General features: G+C 37.6%; 2 protein-coding genes across 2 annotated transcripts in view; one reads left to right on the top strand and one right to left on the bottom strand.

The window, feature by feature from the left end:
- Window positions 1–1,063: 1,063 nt before the first annotated feature.
- LOC124171665 (F-actin-capping protein subunit beta) lies at window positions 1,064–15,850 on the bottom strand. The gene is made up of 5 exons (XM_046550894.1): window positions 15,760–15,850; window positions 14,946–15,157; window positions 9,848–10,020; window positions 5,848–6,047; window positions 1,064–2,122 (listed from the first exon to the last, which is right to left on the bottom strand). The coding sequence occupies exons 1-5, from the start codon at window positions 15,760–15,762 to the stop codon at window positions 1,880–1,882; spliced, it is 831 nt and encodes a 276-aa protein (XP_046406850.1). The 5' UTR covers window positions 15,763–15,850; the 3' UTR covers window positions 1,064–1,879.
- Window positions 15,819–15,908, top strand: part of LOC124171663 (atypical protein kinase C) — a 65,825-nt gene continuing 65,735 nt past the window's right edge. The window contains exon 1 of the mRNA XM_046550889.1: window positions 15,819–15,907. The gene's annotated coding sequence lies outside the window, so the exon portion shown is untranslated. The remainder of the gene's footprint in view (window position 15,908) is intronic.

Here is a 15,908-nt window from a genome sequence, read left to right as displayed (position 1 = left end):
TCGGCACTAAAACTTGAATTTTAAGCAGATATAGTTATTATATGTCAAAACTAGACAATACATAGTTTTAAATATATTTTTTATTTCTCTGAGGCTTTGGGGGGGATCTATAGTTACACCATTGCTCCAAAAGCCACTCTCTTAATACCCTCAACCTCATTAGGTAAGGAGGATCTATGCCTAATGAATGGTTACTGAAGCATGCTTCAGTTGGGTTCTTCAAAGACAAGAACACATGTTGTGAGCATGATCGTTTACTGTCTGTCTCAATCTATTGCTTCTGGTGCATTCAAGTTTGTGGCAATAACATAATTAAACTTGCAATGAATAGCCGTGAAATATGTATGTCTTTGCACATCATTCAAAACTTTTTACATCAGCTCTTTTCTATAAGCACAGAAATGGGCCTCTGCTTCACCTACTGAAACTGTCATCACATACCACTGTAATTTATACTTTAAGATGTAAATTACACACATAAACTTATACAGTGCAGACCACCCCAATTTCTTAAGATTTCTGAATGAAGGCTACCAAAGACAGGCAGACCATGATGATAGCACAGTAATGATTAACTTGATACTCACATGGCAATAAAATTATATATGTACTAATATAACATTTATAGGCTTGAACTCTGAAAATATTAAATAGAACTTCCAGATGCAAAGGGATTACAATCAGTTTTTGAACTCCCTAAATTGATTTCTCATTCAAAAATATAAAAACCACAAGAGCATGCAGTTTGACAGAAAGATGCACTGCATGGTCATGCTGCAGTGTGTTTCACAGATGACAAATCATGCCTCTTCTTCATTTGTACACCACAAGGCAAATGGCATATTATTTACGAGGGCTCTCACATGCACAAAACTAAAGTTGTAACCATAATGTAACTATCATGTACCTTCCACAAAAATCAAAAAAATAAAAGGCAGAGAGCAAATTTGATATACTCAGTATGGGGGCCGGTGCAATTATTCCACTCAGTTATCAAGCCCAACAAGTCTTTTTACAAAAAAGCATAACTAAATAAGGAATAACGGGTAAATTAAACTAGTCATTCAAAATTTGAAAGATATTTAATGTCACTTTAAATCATAAAAGAAAACATTTGTTAATGCATTGCTTATAACACATAAAATTGGCATAACAGTCAGCTTCAATTTTATATGGAAGCCTAACACTGTAGGAACAAAACTTGAAAACATTAAAATTCTGGAACATTCAACAACACTTAAATTATTAAGTTTTTCAAATAATAATAATAATAATAATTATGATACACATGACGGTACAGAAACAAAAGTGCATGTTAATTATTAAAACTTACCTTGAGTAAGTTTTCTCAATCCTAAGAAATTAAGGTTAGATACACTAAAACAAAATAATGGTATGATTCAAAATAATTTTATTTGTTAATTGTTTTCTATTGCAGGATTAGCTATGCAACCATAACAGATATGATAACTCATCAGTTCGTTTAAGTCATCCTCAAAATTTTAAGAGGACTTAGTTAACCACCTTCCAACAATTGCAAATTTAACCATTATATGAGGATGTCATTCAGTCATACCTTTCACATAAATACTATGCTTAGGGCAAGTATTTCCATCAACACAACCGCTTTCTCAATGGCCAACCTCTCCCATTATACAATAACCACAAATTGGCAATAATGTTATGAGTACAAAATCGCACATTCAAACTTCAGCTTTTCTAAGAGGCGTGGAGTAGTCCTTGGGTGAAGATGCAACCAAACGAGAAGTTAGCACCTGTCCTCCTGCATTCATGTCCCATCAATTTTTTCATTTCAAACACAATCCATTGTGCACAGGCAGGGAGGGAGCACTCAGGGGCACCCTCCTCGCTAGCCTCATCAGTTGGACTCCCCCTTGGCCTGTCTCCGTTGCAGGGCAGCCGCAAGGTCATGGCGTAAGGCAGCTTCACGCCGCTTGTCTGCCAACGGCTCAACAGAACGAAGGCCATTAACTATATCCTTTGTCTTCCCAAAGTAGATTTCATTCAGAGTATTTCTTATTTTATTCTCCATATCCTCAACCATTCGACCTATGTTTGCTATGTGTGGAGAAGCCTCACTGACACTTGCATCCTGCTCCACCTGCAAAACACAACAAAGGAAGAAATGCTCAACATGAATGGCCATGGCTGTCTCTGCCATAGAGAAAACCATCCACTCAGTTGTTTAAACAGGTCAGCACCAGTATTTCATCAAGCTATTTCATTGGAAGAGCTGGAGGATTTTTTTGGTGCCTTCATCCCTTGTACTATGTGAAATGTAACCCGGTTGTTAAGAATTAAAACTTGTTCAACAAATTCAGGCTTCAATTAGTGGAAGTTAGACATACATATTTAAATAAATAAAAGATCGTAGCACTTTTCCACAGAATTGTTTTACTGCATACAATGTGTTTCAGCTCACAGAGCCAGTGGCGCAGCAAGGGGAGGGTTTTGGGGGATAAAACCCCTCCCAGAGCTCACAGAAATTTTTAAAGTAAATCTATTTTACATTATTGGATTAATATTACTTATAGAATTGTGTGAGGATTAATAAAATATCCCTCAGAAGGCCGTAAAACTAACAATTTTGAACCATTTATTTTAATTTTTTCCTGGCAGAGGGCCTCTGCACCTCCCGCTTACCCTGGCTGGTATGCCACACCCCCAGGCCCACCAGTATTAGTTGCGCCTGAAACCCCCCTAGCCTTAAATCCTAGCTGCGCCTCTGCATAGAGCCATCATCTGGTACAAGACCAGGTCTACTGAGTGAAGAACTCACTCGATTATCCAAAAAATATACCTAAAAACATTTGCAACAATTTTTGACAAGGAGAAACAACACACATTAAATAATGATTAATGTAAGAAACAAGAAGTCCTTCTTAGTACCGTATATGCCTGAATATAGTCCCCCCTTTTTTTTCAAAAATGCCTGTGTTAAAAGTAAAGGGGGGGACTATATTAAAACAAATTTTTTTAAACTTTTCGCGAAACTGAAGCCTCAAAATTAGGGGGGGGACTATATTCAGAGGGGGACTATATTCGGAGAAATACGGTAATTCTAATGTCGGTTAATCCAGATAATACTGACTTTCATTAACTCAAACCTCCCCATCAAGTTTGATTTCAAAATCATTCCCTTCAATCACCCACTTGAAATCTTCACTAATCGCTTCAGTCCACATTTCTTCCCCCATAATTCCATAGACCCCAATCACATTCTTTCCCCAACCTAAGCATTAGCTCAATCATAATAGACTATTCAATGAACCAGACACAATAATTACCAATTAAGATACAGTGCTTATGTCGTAGTGCTTGGCACCAATTCCAGATTATTTATTTATTATTTGCCAAAGAATATTCATTTATTATTTAATTATAACAAGCCAGAAGTCATAAGATAGCCAAGTGGCACCTTCTCTATTAAACTTGTCTCACTGGACCCAAATCCTAAAGAGAGAGACAAAATAAAATTCTCCAGATACTGACCCATCAAATGGGCTATGGTGATATGCCTATCCTTTTTCCTCCTAATCCATACACCTCATTTTCACATCTTTCCCAAAACACAAACTAAGATACACCCATGTCTCGTATAGCGCAAGGGATACGTTCCTCGGGGTCTTTGCACTATACGAATTTGCGTTATACGAGAGCGTTTTATCATTGGGAAGATAGGGATGCGTTCCTAGTAGCATAGGTCTTGGGTATTGAATTTCCTCTAAAACATCTATATTCCCATAAAAAGCCTTAGAAAACATTATTTATATAAATGTTTATAGTTTAAAACATCTTTAAAGATAGTATACACGCATTCAAAGACTTTTATTCACGTTAAAAAAAATTCTTACGTGCTTTTGAAATTCCCTCCTGTCGTGCGGGTGGGCTAACATCTGCTATATCAGGGGATCATAATGCGTTGCCGGCAGTTGACAATTTTTCAAACTAGTCTAAAAACAACTATTGTGTCACCCAGGCCCTTTTGTCGCTCATTAAAATGACAGGAAAATGCTACTTTGAAGCCGCTACTCCGCTAGCCATTTCATAGCTAGCGGAGTTTATGAATGATAAATCATTTTAATTTGAAGTCCTCCGAGTCATTAGCAGCTACGTGAAAGTCTTTAAATGCCTCGAAATCTGACCCAGGTTATCCTTCCCTGAAAATGAATGAACGAGATTGCATTCTTTTCCAAAACAATATCGTCTCGTCAACACTAAAAACTGGTTGAGGGGGAAAGGAGCCACTTTCAATCACAGCTTGGAGTTCATCAGAAAATGTTGCGGTGACAGTGCTATCAACACTTGCATATTCACCTGATATCGCCGCACTGAAAATACCTGCAGGCCGTTTAAATTCTGGAACCAACCGGAGCTTTCACTAATGTCTCGGAGCGATTACCTCTCTCGTCTTTTTGTACTGATTCTCTATGAACTTTCCGTATGTGTAGACCGCTTGGTTGAAGTTGGTGCGGCTGAGGTCACTGATGTTTTAACTTCGTCTTTATTAAGAATAAGGCATCGTGCGTTTAAACTTCCACGCAATATCGCTTTGACGCTCTCCATTTTCAAAGCAATTGACCTCTTTCAATTCCTCTTCTAGGTTTATGGTTTTTCTTAATAAATTCTTGATTTTTCTGCACGCATTCCTATTTTTTGCCATAACCTCTTGGTTTTTACTCTGTATGGCTCTATCTAAATCACCTTCCACTGCTGAGCTGTATTCCTGAGACGCAGAAGGCCTACGACTGAGGGGAGGGAACGAAGCCATTGTGTTTGAGACTCTATAGCGGACCCTTTTATGTGTTGATGCTATTCATGCGCAACTCGGCCACCGCTCCATTTCTCCCCCGTGAATACCGATGACCTTGAAGGCTTTAGCGTAGACCCTCTACCTGGAAGTCAATCGCCCGATAACCTATGACGGCAAAAATACGTCTCAAACCGTATTGCTGAAAAAAAAATTCATTTCCACTAGCCCCACGCTTAATTAACGATCTAAATTATTTATTATCATTCTGTTAAGGAGGCGAGATAAATTACTTCGGTAGGCCGGCTATCTGGACCCAATGACGAGTAATACTTTTGGCAATTGCACAGCAATGGATTTCGATTAATATATAAACAAAAAGAAGCTTTGAGGCAAGCAATAATATTAATATGCGTAAAATGATAGAAATTTTGTGTGTACTTCGCGCAAGCTCACGTTTTATCACGAGAGCGTTTAAGATTTTTGATTAGGCTACACTGCGTTGCAATGTTTCCCCGAGGAACGTATTTGCGCTATATCGAAATTGGGCTAATCGAAATTGCGCTATACGAGACATGGGTGTATACTGATCAACCAGAACTCTTGTACTGTGACTCTCCCACCAAGAGAATCTCCACTTTTGTATGCCACTACCAGCAGTCATTTCTCCAAACTCTACTTTCATAAATAAAACCCTTTTAATGGTTAACATATGAAAACCTCTAGGAAAACCATCACCTATGCACAAATAAACCTTCTCTTTGACTAGAACAAGCTTTTCCTAGCCAATCCTGCAATGGTTTGTACAACAGACATTTGGAAATACCACAACACAAGAATCAAAGGCAAGTTGGCTTGACAGCAAATTCAACACCTTTAATTTTTTCAAACACAAATACTGCAGTGGACACCAATGATGATCAAGTAGATTTTTTGTCCAATAAAAATATAAGGAGCAGGTTAGCTCCATATATTTTGATAAAATCAACATGAGTAAATTTATTTAAAGTGTGATATGTTGATTCAAAGAGAGTAGCTTGAGTGATCATAACTAGAAATGAGCACAAAAAACTTACTTGGCGGGTCAGACTTCCTCCAAGGTTCATAGTCCCTGAACCGTCTTTGTTCGTTTGCAGCCACAACATGGCAGTGGAGGTCAATTTGTAATGTGCACTCCTACCACTTGACTTCTCTTGCACTTCCACCACGTGGATGGAATCCCAGCAACCCTTTATCTTTTTTGAACCATCACCAGCTTTCTTAATCAAGATGACACCTAAAATAATCACATAAAAATAAATGATAAGCTGAATAGTATTAATTAATTAATAATGCACAATAAACTAACTATACAACTACTTCTAATACAGGCTGTTGCCAAGAAAACATACTACATTGTAACACCTAATTTTGAGTTGTTTGTTTTGGATTTTGGTGTGACATGAAGCGGGCAACAATAAGCAGCAGAGGTGGAGTGAGGTAATTGTTGTGGTTGTTGATGGCGCGGGAAGGAGTGTGAAGTGGGTAGTTGGATTGTGATAGTTATGGCGGACGGGTGTTTCTTTGCTCCCGAGTTTGTTTTATTTAAAGTGTAATAAAAATATTTGTAAGTGAAGTGAAGCAGAGAAAAAAAAAACATTACAACATAAACAAAACAAAACCTTTCCACTTTGATTCTGCATAAGTTAAACTGTAGGATATTACGCAGGAATAGAAGGATCAACAACTTTGCTATTTCCATAAAGTGATTTATTAAAGCCGACCATGGTTTCGTTACATAGTAACATTATCAAGGTGAAAATTCAGGTAAATTGAGAGTACATATAGTGGGAGCCGTTGGTTAGGGGGAGGTAAGGGTTGGGGGTTGGAGCTGGGTTTGGCGTCACTGTGGGTGGCGTGGGTGGAGGGGTGGATGAGTAAGGGGGAAAGTGGAGGAGGGGGGAGCGAGAAGGGTAAAGGTGGTCTTACCTCCCCCTAACCAACAGCTCCTGCTATATATATCGTCAATTTACCTGAATTTTCACGTTGATAATGTTACTCTGTAACGAAACCATGGTCGGTGTTAATAAATCACTATGTGGAGATAGCAAAGTTTTTGATCTTCCTAGTCCTGCGATTATGGATTTCCACTAAGTTACGCCCGTTACGATTAATTACGCAGGATATTAATTTAAATGAAATAAACATTGTTGCTCAAATTGATCACTCATTCTATACAGCTCTTTTCACTATATCCAACGCAATCCACCATATTGAACTCAGCCTTCTTCAGTAGTAAAGTCAGTTTTCTATCTATCAATTTTCATGTCAGTTTCCTGATGCACATGTGATACTATTAATAGCTATGCATGAGAAGTGACATAGAAAAAAATAAGGAAGGTTGCATATTTTACAGGTACATGCTTCCCATAGTTCTAAATTAATACTTCCCCACTGGCTATTGACAATGATTCAAAATTTTTTTTCTGGAAAAGCATAATTTATGACTGAGCATTTATTTGAAATATTTTTACTTAATATGTTATCTGGTTGGCCTCTAGATATATGTATGTGCAGGTTAGCATGAGATGAGCTCGAATAAGCATCTGCAAACAAAAAGCAACCACAATCTGATACGGTATTTGGAGGAGGCAACCAACAGCTTAGGTCACTTGCGCCATGGGGGAAGGGTAGGTAAGAAAGGGTGGAGAGAAAACAGTCGTCGGCGTTAGTCTGCTCTTAATGAAAGGCACCAAGGGGACCACGGCTTAACGTCCCAAACGATGGACGGAGTGTTTCGCTTGAAAATGTCCTCCACACAACATTCAAGGAGGGATTAGGCAGTCTCTGAAATTCTCAGCCACTGCCAGGATTTGAACCCAAGCCCACTGGGTGGGAAGCCAACACTCTAGCCACCACACCAACCCGATTCCCTACAACCACAATCTAAGGTCACATGGTTCTGCCATTGGGCTATATTAGCCATTTAAATGATACAGGTATAACAAGGCAAATCCTGGGATTGGCAAAGAGAAGTAACCAACAATTTTAGGTTGTTGTCCCCTCAGGTTTCTGTACCAATTTCATAGCCTCGTGTTTAGATTAGAGTGACAATGTGAAAGACTTTAGTTGTTGGCCTGCATTGTGTTGATTGTGGATTTGAATGTTTTAGAATGGTTACAAATAGGGATGTACGAGTAGTACTTTTTGACCTCAAGTTGAGTATCGAGTGGAGTTGAAAACTACTCGTGAGTATCGAGTCAAGTATGGTAATTCTTGAACTAGGCAATACAGCATAGCATGCTCCAACATATTCTCATTTTTTTCAATCCTGTTGCGAATTTTTCATTTCGAATGCTTAGCTTGATGTAAAAAGGAAAAGATAATTACGAACGTTGATGGTAATTGAGTCACAATTAGGAGATGAATTAAAATCAATGTGTCTTAAACAGTTCCATAAGCACATTTGAAATGAAGTAACCTCCAGTAACATGTCATCAATGTATGTATCCGAACTGCTTATAAGAACCCTCAATAAAGATATTTGTACAATTGTAATTAAGATTGTATATGTAAATGTATCATGTAATATTTGATCCCTTCAAATTCTCAATTTTCAGTTCAGTAAAACCAATTGTTCCACATGCTCAGGAAGCAGGTTTTGACGTCTCCACGTTACAGTATTACTGCCTGCTGAGAAATGTCTACCGCAACACACTTGTGTAGCTGGGCAAGTAGTTTCTTTCCAAAGTTGCAAGGTTTGGGAAGTTTTATTAAAAGTTACATCAAGGATTTATTTGGATCTTGAATATTCATGGCTTTTTGTGGACGAAGCGAATGAACTATAGAACTTAGCTTTAGCTTTGCAGATCAAAAATAGAATTTTTCTTTATTTCTTACTTCGTTTAATCAACCATTGACTCTATTTTCTGTCCGTTCATGGCACCACTTGTGACGTCAAACACCGGGAAAAACCGGCATTGCCCGCTGAAACTTTGCATTTCTCAATAGGAATTCAAACAATTTTTACATATTCCCTCTGCGATTGAGTGAAGAAAGTATGCTAGGGTATAAAAGTATCACATAAGAAAGTATGAGTGATGCTGTGATCCACTATGATTACGCCACCGGGGCGGAAGACGGTCGCATGCCACGGCTGACAAAAAGGTATTCGGCACCCACAGCAACTACTATAGTGGTAGACTGCTATGTATGAAAAAGCTGAAACTCCTAGGTGAAGGCATCTGAATGAATTTTAAAATGATATTAGTACGCGAGTGTCATGATAACGCCCTCTGTCGGCAGATTTCTGAACTTACGGGCCTCAGCAGCTCTCAAACGAAAACTACTTGACTCAACATTCATAATACTACTCGAATCGAGTACCAACTACTTGACTTCACTAGAATTTTCGAGTACTGGCACATTACTAGTAACAAATGGTAAGTAGGAAGGGATCTTAAAATTATGGATTTTACAAGCATAGCAGTGGGAACATCCCAATGTAATGATGAACATTTAATGCACAATATTTACTATTAAAGACAGTTTCCTAGTTTGAGGTGTATTTCTTACACAAAATATGGGGGTTATAAAAAGATGGACAGTATGAAAATATTTCCCCTACGCTACATGCTAGAATTTTGGTGAGACTATTATAAGAAAATGTGGTTTACCACAATTTGCTTTACAAGAAGTAGGGATTTTACAATATTAGTATTCCTGTGTTTGATGCCAACCTGGCTAATTCAAACTATTCTTTTCAGTATTTTTCAGATTCATGGTCTTAATTCAGAGTTAAAATGACATCAAGAACTACAACAGAAGTACATTGCAACCCAAGCTCATTAATTACAGAAAATGACTACTCCACACTCAATGTAGCCAAAACCCATCAAAAGTCAACTCATCATTATTAATGGCCTAAACAATAATTTAAGGTAGTGCCACTGGTCGGTATATACAAATGCAAAAAAGGCCAACAGAAAATAATTAAAATATGTACAAAACTACTAAAAACTAATACAAGTTAGGCAGACCAGAATGCACTATTCTGGTTCAGAGTGAACCACAAATGAAACCTGGAAGCAGACATACCTGCAAACCCATGGTCCAAGTCCCAAAGGTATACAGATGACACACCACCTTCGAAGTACATTTCTCTGTACTGATCGAAGGCATGATTGGCATCTATTTCCAGTTTGCGCAACCGCTCCGATGGCATGGAGCCATCTTCCAGGGGAGGGTCATAAGCATTGCTCCACGGAGATCTGGAGGAGGATAAGGCACAATTCATTATCATGACATGCTTGCCTCATTTGTTCCAGAATGAGTAAAATAGACACATACTTAATCGGAAAATATTAAATTTAAAAACTCAAAATTTCAAGTCAAAGCACTCCACAGACTCAAAAACATTCGATTTTAAATGATAACATTAAAATCTTCCGAAGTATCAATTCATCTTCTGTTCCACAAGGACACAAATGGACAGTTTTATGTCAACAGCCCATTCATGACAGTAGGGTGGCTCGGGCCATCAGTGTTTCATAGGTATTTTGGAAAGGAAGAGACAATCCTGAATGATATACAAAAAGGCCCAAATAACATTTGGTTACTTGAAAAAAGGGTTCATAGATCCACAGAGTTGTCTAGGGAGGATTGACAGCATCAGAATTATAACAGATTCCCATGAGAGATTATCACCAACAATAGGATTAAAGTGAATTCAGGACCATTACCCATTTTAAGTGTCTGGCCACCTTACACCATTTACCATGATAGACCATTCAAAGGTACTTGTTGCCATTAACAACAATTCTTCATCAAAACATCATATGGACCTGAGACTGGTATGGACATCCTATGGTATAAAGTCTCTTTGATCTCTGACTAAAATTCTAAGCCACTAAAAACTCTAGTTGGCTGTTTCGACTCTCCACCAATGATACCAACCAACCAACAAAGAGGACTGCCTTGGTTTGCTAATGAGAGCCATTAACCTTAGTTTACTCATCCTTTTCGGTGATTTTAATAAATCAATCCATAGAGGGTCTCCAACAAGTGGGTATCCATCTGACACATTAGATGATCATTCCTGCAAGTTTTCATGTGTACTCTTTTTCTTCGCCAGTTTTGCATGGAGGGATGCAAAATTGGCAATGATGGTCTTTCTCCCATCCTCCATTTTCCCTCAGACAATCACTCCCAGCAGAAACATTTGAAGCCTGAATCACATGGTCATTTGTTTTGTCCTTCTTATTGCTCACCCCTGTGATTGCTTTTCGGGGACAGAAAATTGAATGCTCGAGACATCACTTTTTTTAATCACATGGTCATTACTTCAGTCACTCTTTTCATTACTCCATCCGTCAATTTTTGGTGTTCTCACAGCTAGTCATTCATGTTTACCTATGTCGTTCCCATGATTGTCAAACATTGTGCTGCAATTGCTCTATACAGCCATGTGTTCTGATTGGCTGATACGTGGTTTCAAGTACGGAAAAAGTGACGGGCCGAGTGATGAAAAAAGAGATAGGAATCCTTATCACTGGAGCCATCGGGAAAAACAATTGCACCCGACGATCATTTCTGAGTGATCACTAGAGTGATCGTTGGAGTGAGGATTCGAAAATGATGAAAATAATGATCGTGTGATTCAGGTTTAAGACTTCAACCATGAGTTCCTTGATTCAACTTTGTTTTCCTTCCCCTAAAATGGACCCACCCCCCAAAACCCTTAACAGACTGGATGAGGGTCTACTGCACGGATATTAATTGCTCCCTTGACCTCATTCTCCGGTCTGTCCTCTCCTCACTCCTATCCAAAAGAGTAGACTTCCTGTATACTATCACCTAAAGTACCATAAAGGAATTTATCCATTTGATAAAACCCAGAAGCAAGAAGTTCCCTCTTGGTTCAAAGTCAACAGCTTGCTCATTTTAAAAGACAAACACCAAGCATAGTATATCTACACGGCCACTCGAAATGACCATACAGAGCACATTTTCATTGAGACCAAAAAAAGACTATCATACTCCAATATCAGCAGTATAGGTGCGTTCATCAATTACCTATACCCTCAAGAAATTTTAAAATAGTATGACTTGACCCACTTTCACTCCCATGACCCAGAGTACATTTATTAAGAAACCATCAATTCTGTGAGTGCAAACAATCCCCATTTGTTTCTTAAATGTTTTTCACACCGTTTAATGCATGTATGCTATACTTCTAATGCACATGGCCATTCCATAAAGTCTAGAGCTCTGCACTGTCTAAAATGATTGGAGACTGATTCACAAGAGGTATCTTTCTAATATACCTCACCATTGATTCTGAAGTGCCAATGGCCTCATTATACACAACAATGACATTTTAATTCACATTGCGTCCTCTCTGACAAATACTTAAAATTCTTTTGCTCAATAGCTCCTTTACTCTTTGTCAGTTTCCCCCAATACAAGAGGGCAAACAAACATTGTTCCTAATAATAAAACTAGACCTAAAGCTAGAATTTCAATCCATCACCTGATTTCCCTACTCCCAAACCTCTCTAATGTCACCCATAGGATTATTCTCAAACAAATTGAATAACTATCTCCTTTTCTGCCAATCAATCAACACCATAGAGTCAGCTTAATAGCAAACAATTCCAAGATAAGATCTTTCCTGATTTATCGAAAGCCTTCAAATCTCTTAACCACATTTTTTTTTTGCAAATTCAGTCTACTAAGATTCATTGGGTAGGAAGTGATTCTTCTAGGTTTCCTTCCTTGTTTATCTATTTTACTGGATAAATTTTGGATTTTAAAATAACTGTCCAGTAAAATAGATAAACTCGGAAGGAAACCCAGAAGAATCGCAGCCTACCGTCATAACCACCGCGGAAGCCTACTTGGAAACTATCAAGGTTCATACCAACATTCCATAAATTTCCCTGATTTCTAGTCCAAATCTTTCAAATTTCCCTGACATAGTAAAAATGATACAGGAAGTTTATGGAAAAATACAGGAAGGTATATTATAAAATAAATTCAGGAAGTAGTTGAAGAATCAAAGTAAAGTAGTGCTAGGCCTGTTCTACCTCTAGCAACTTCAGTGAGAAGGGCAACATAATGCCCAACACAATGCTCCATTCAACCACAACTTACATCTATATGTTATGCTTCTGGAGTTTTTCCCAAACCATTACCTAGTTTCCCTGGCATTTGCATGACTTGCAGCCCCCATATTTATTTCCCTAGCCAGTACAAACCCTGCCTAAGGTTCGACATGCATGGCAGTTTTCTCTATCAAATGAAATCGTTTAAGCAACACAATGCAGCAGGTAATAATCTCAAGTTCTTCTTCTCACTGGTTCCTGAACACATCTAGTGTTCCACAGGGTAGTGTCTCTGTACCATATCTATTCAACCTATTCATTTACAAACTCAGCTCCCTCATTGTTTACTCCAAAGCTAATACAGTACTCTATGGTGATGGATGTAAAATCTTCCAAAAAATTAGACTGCAAAGGTAGTCAGAAAAACTTTTGAATTTGAAAAATTTTGAAAAAAAATTTGATTGCTAAATGGTGCAATACTCAGAAGCTCAACTTCATTTCCAGGAAATAAAATTCTGAGTCAATTTATTTATAAAAAAAGCCTCTCTAATTAAGAACCTCTCCTTGAAGTTTCCACTGTGAAATATTTAGGTTGCTTAAAAGATAATATGTTGATTTTTGTGGACCATTCAGTCAAAAGCAAAGGCATGTCTCTTTTAGGTCTTCACTCCTTTAGGGAAGTAACTGATTGCACTGAAACTCATGCACTGAAATTGTACTTGGCAACATTTGCCTTTCCAATTGCAGGATATTGCCTTCCCATATGATTCCACACAGCTCCAAATAATCTTGCTTCCGTAAATAACATGACTATCTTCTGTCTCAAAATTGTTAAACACAGTTCCAAATAACATAACATGCATCTTAAGGTCAAAGATTCTTCAAAATTTGGTGTTCCCCCCTAAATTTATTCCATGGAGCAACTTGCACCAGACCTCCACCAGTGTGTGGCCCTGGCCTCCAGGACTGGAGGAGACACATTGTCTGAAAAATAACAACTATGCAGCAGCAAACCAAACAGCAGAATAGAGGAGTTACATTATACTGCACTCTCATATGCTAATGCATGAAGCTCACAGCAAGAAAATGATACATTCGACAATTTAATATAAACCTGTTCCTTATGGTCACTGTAAATTTATTTTTTAAATAAACTGCCATATAAAAAAAACTATTTAATTCACAAGGAAGAGAGAAAGGTTCAATTGTGATATTAAGGAAGTAACACGTTCATATTTGTGTCCATTTGGGTCACTAGATTTCACTCTAGTATTAATTCAGAGATCCAAAATATAAATCTACTTCTGCATCTATTTTCTAAGTGAAATGAACAAATATTGTCGCTTTCCCATAAATGTGACATCATGGCAATTCGAACATTCCTAATCAGATACTACATAAGAAGCTCTGATCGAGAGGTAGATGACTGGATAGAGGACACTTGCAAAGCCCAAATTCAATGAAAAATTCTAAGAGTGCAGCAATCATCACAGTACAGACATCAGCAAAAAAAATCAATCTGAAACTAGGCCAATATAAAACAAGTGGTATTGAAGTACCAACAATTGATACCAATTAAATCTAACATATACCATTGACATGTCAGACTGACTCGAATTGAAGCTCTTATAAAATTGAGGGTTGAACCTTGTAATAATTATAAGTGGCCTGTAGAAGTATGAATTGAATAATAAATATTCCCACTGTTGCAAAGACTAATGAAATACATTGATTAGTGACACTTGACCTTAGGTAACAATGTCCTATCACTCAATAGCAAATTCTTAAAAAAAACATGGGCATGTAAAGCGGCATTAAAAACCGTTCATGAAAAAAAGTATTTCTTATACTAATTTTCACTATATTCCCTTTTTAACATGCATACTAAGATAGAGAGACAACGATAGAAAGTTCAATATCTTTGCGCACAAAAAGTATCTGTAACAGTGGAAGATAGTACCAATTGCCTTGATCATATGCAAACAACTAACAAAAATGGCAAAAAATATTAAACCATGAGCAATAATTGATATCAATCAACCTAAAGGATAATACTGACACACTTATGATAAAATGGAAACATCACACACCTGTATGAATCACCGTCACGGTTGTAATCACATAGAAGGTAATCTTTTCCAATTTCCTTATCTCGGGCTATTTTCAGCGGTTGATCCACGGAAGACAAAAGGTCTTCGCATAAGCTTGGAACAAGATCAATTAAATCACTGAGATTCTTTTCTATTTGCTGAGGTGGAAGTCTCCGCATCAAATCCAGAGCACAGTCCAATTGCTGCTCCGTCTAAGGACAAAAAAAGTAAGAAATAAAAGTATCTAATGGCGATGAAACATTAATACACCGCAACTTCACGGGGGGTATTTATAATCTTCATAACAATGCCAGAAAAACAAGATGATGCGATTCCTCATTTGCACCCCTTTGGTCCCAAGTTTTACTAACACATTCCCCACAGTAACATTCACATGGGTAACTAATAGATCGACCCAGTACTATTAATAACCGAGCAGTTATTCAACAGTTGATTACTGATACTGGAAAGTTCCCTAAGAACCAAAATATATGTCGTACTCAAACCATAACATTCTCAATGACAATTACCATTTTAGTAAAACAGCCAAGTGTCCTTGCACTTTCATTACACTGTGCAGATACAAAAAGCATTAAAATGGATTACATAAATACCCAAAGAGACATCGACAGGTTACAATAGTTTAAAAGGAAAAAAAATTTCATTCTCATCTTTGCCTGACCCAACAATAGCTAGTTCTAGTAAAATAATAAGTTCTGAGTTCGAAATACAGAACCAAAATGATACACTAAATGTAACAAAAATTATATTAATTTGAAATTCAGATATATAATTATAAATTATATAAACATACCATTTTTCTTTCTATCCAGTTTCACAACGACACTAAACACCTGACGACCGGAATCTACTCGATATCTTTGGACACAGTCGGTGGAAGGAAATAACGTCAAAAGTCAAAGGGAGTACTCTTTCTTTGAAGTTGAAGAACTTTGATGTTTG

Source organism: Ischnura elegans, chromosome X (assembly GCF_921293095.1).
Source record: "Ischnura elegans chromosome X, ioIscEleg1.1, whole genome shotgun sequence".
NCBI classification, from domain to species: Eukaryota; Metazoa; Arthropoda; class Insecta; order Odonata; family Coenagrionidae; genus Ischnura; species Ischnura elegans.
The sequence above is the reverse complement of the archived record's forward strand: the minus strand, read 5'-3'. Positions and strand labels throughout refer to the sequence as shown.

Excerpts from the sequence above, each read along its gene's own strand:
- LOC124171665 (XM_046550894.1), bottom strand. Across the intron at positions 6,048-9,847 it reads CTTGGACCATGGGTTTGCAG|GTGTCATCTTGATTAAGAAA; the intron begins GTATGTCTGCTT and ends TGATTATTTTAG. Across the intron at positions 2,123-5,847 it reads GAGGAAGTCTGACCCGCCAA|GTGGAGCAGGATGCAAGTGT; the intron begins GTAAGTTTTTTG and ends TGTGTTTTGCAG.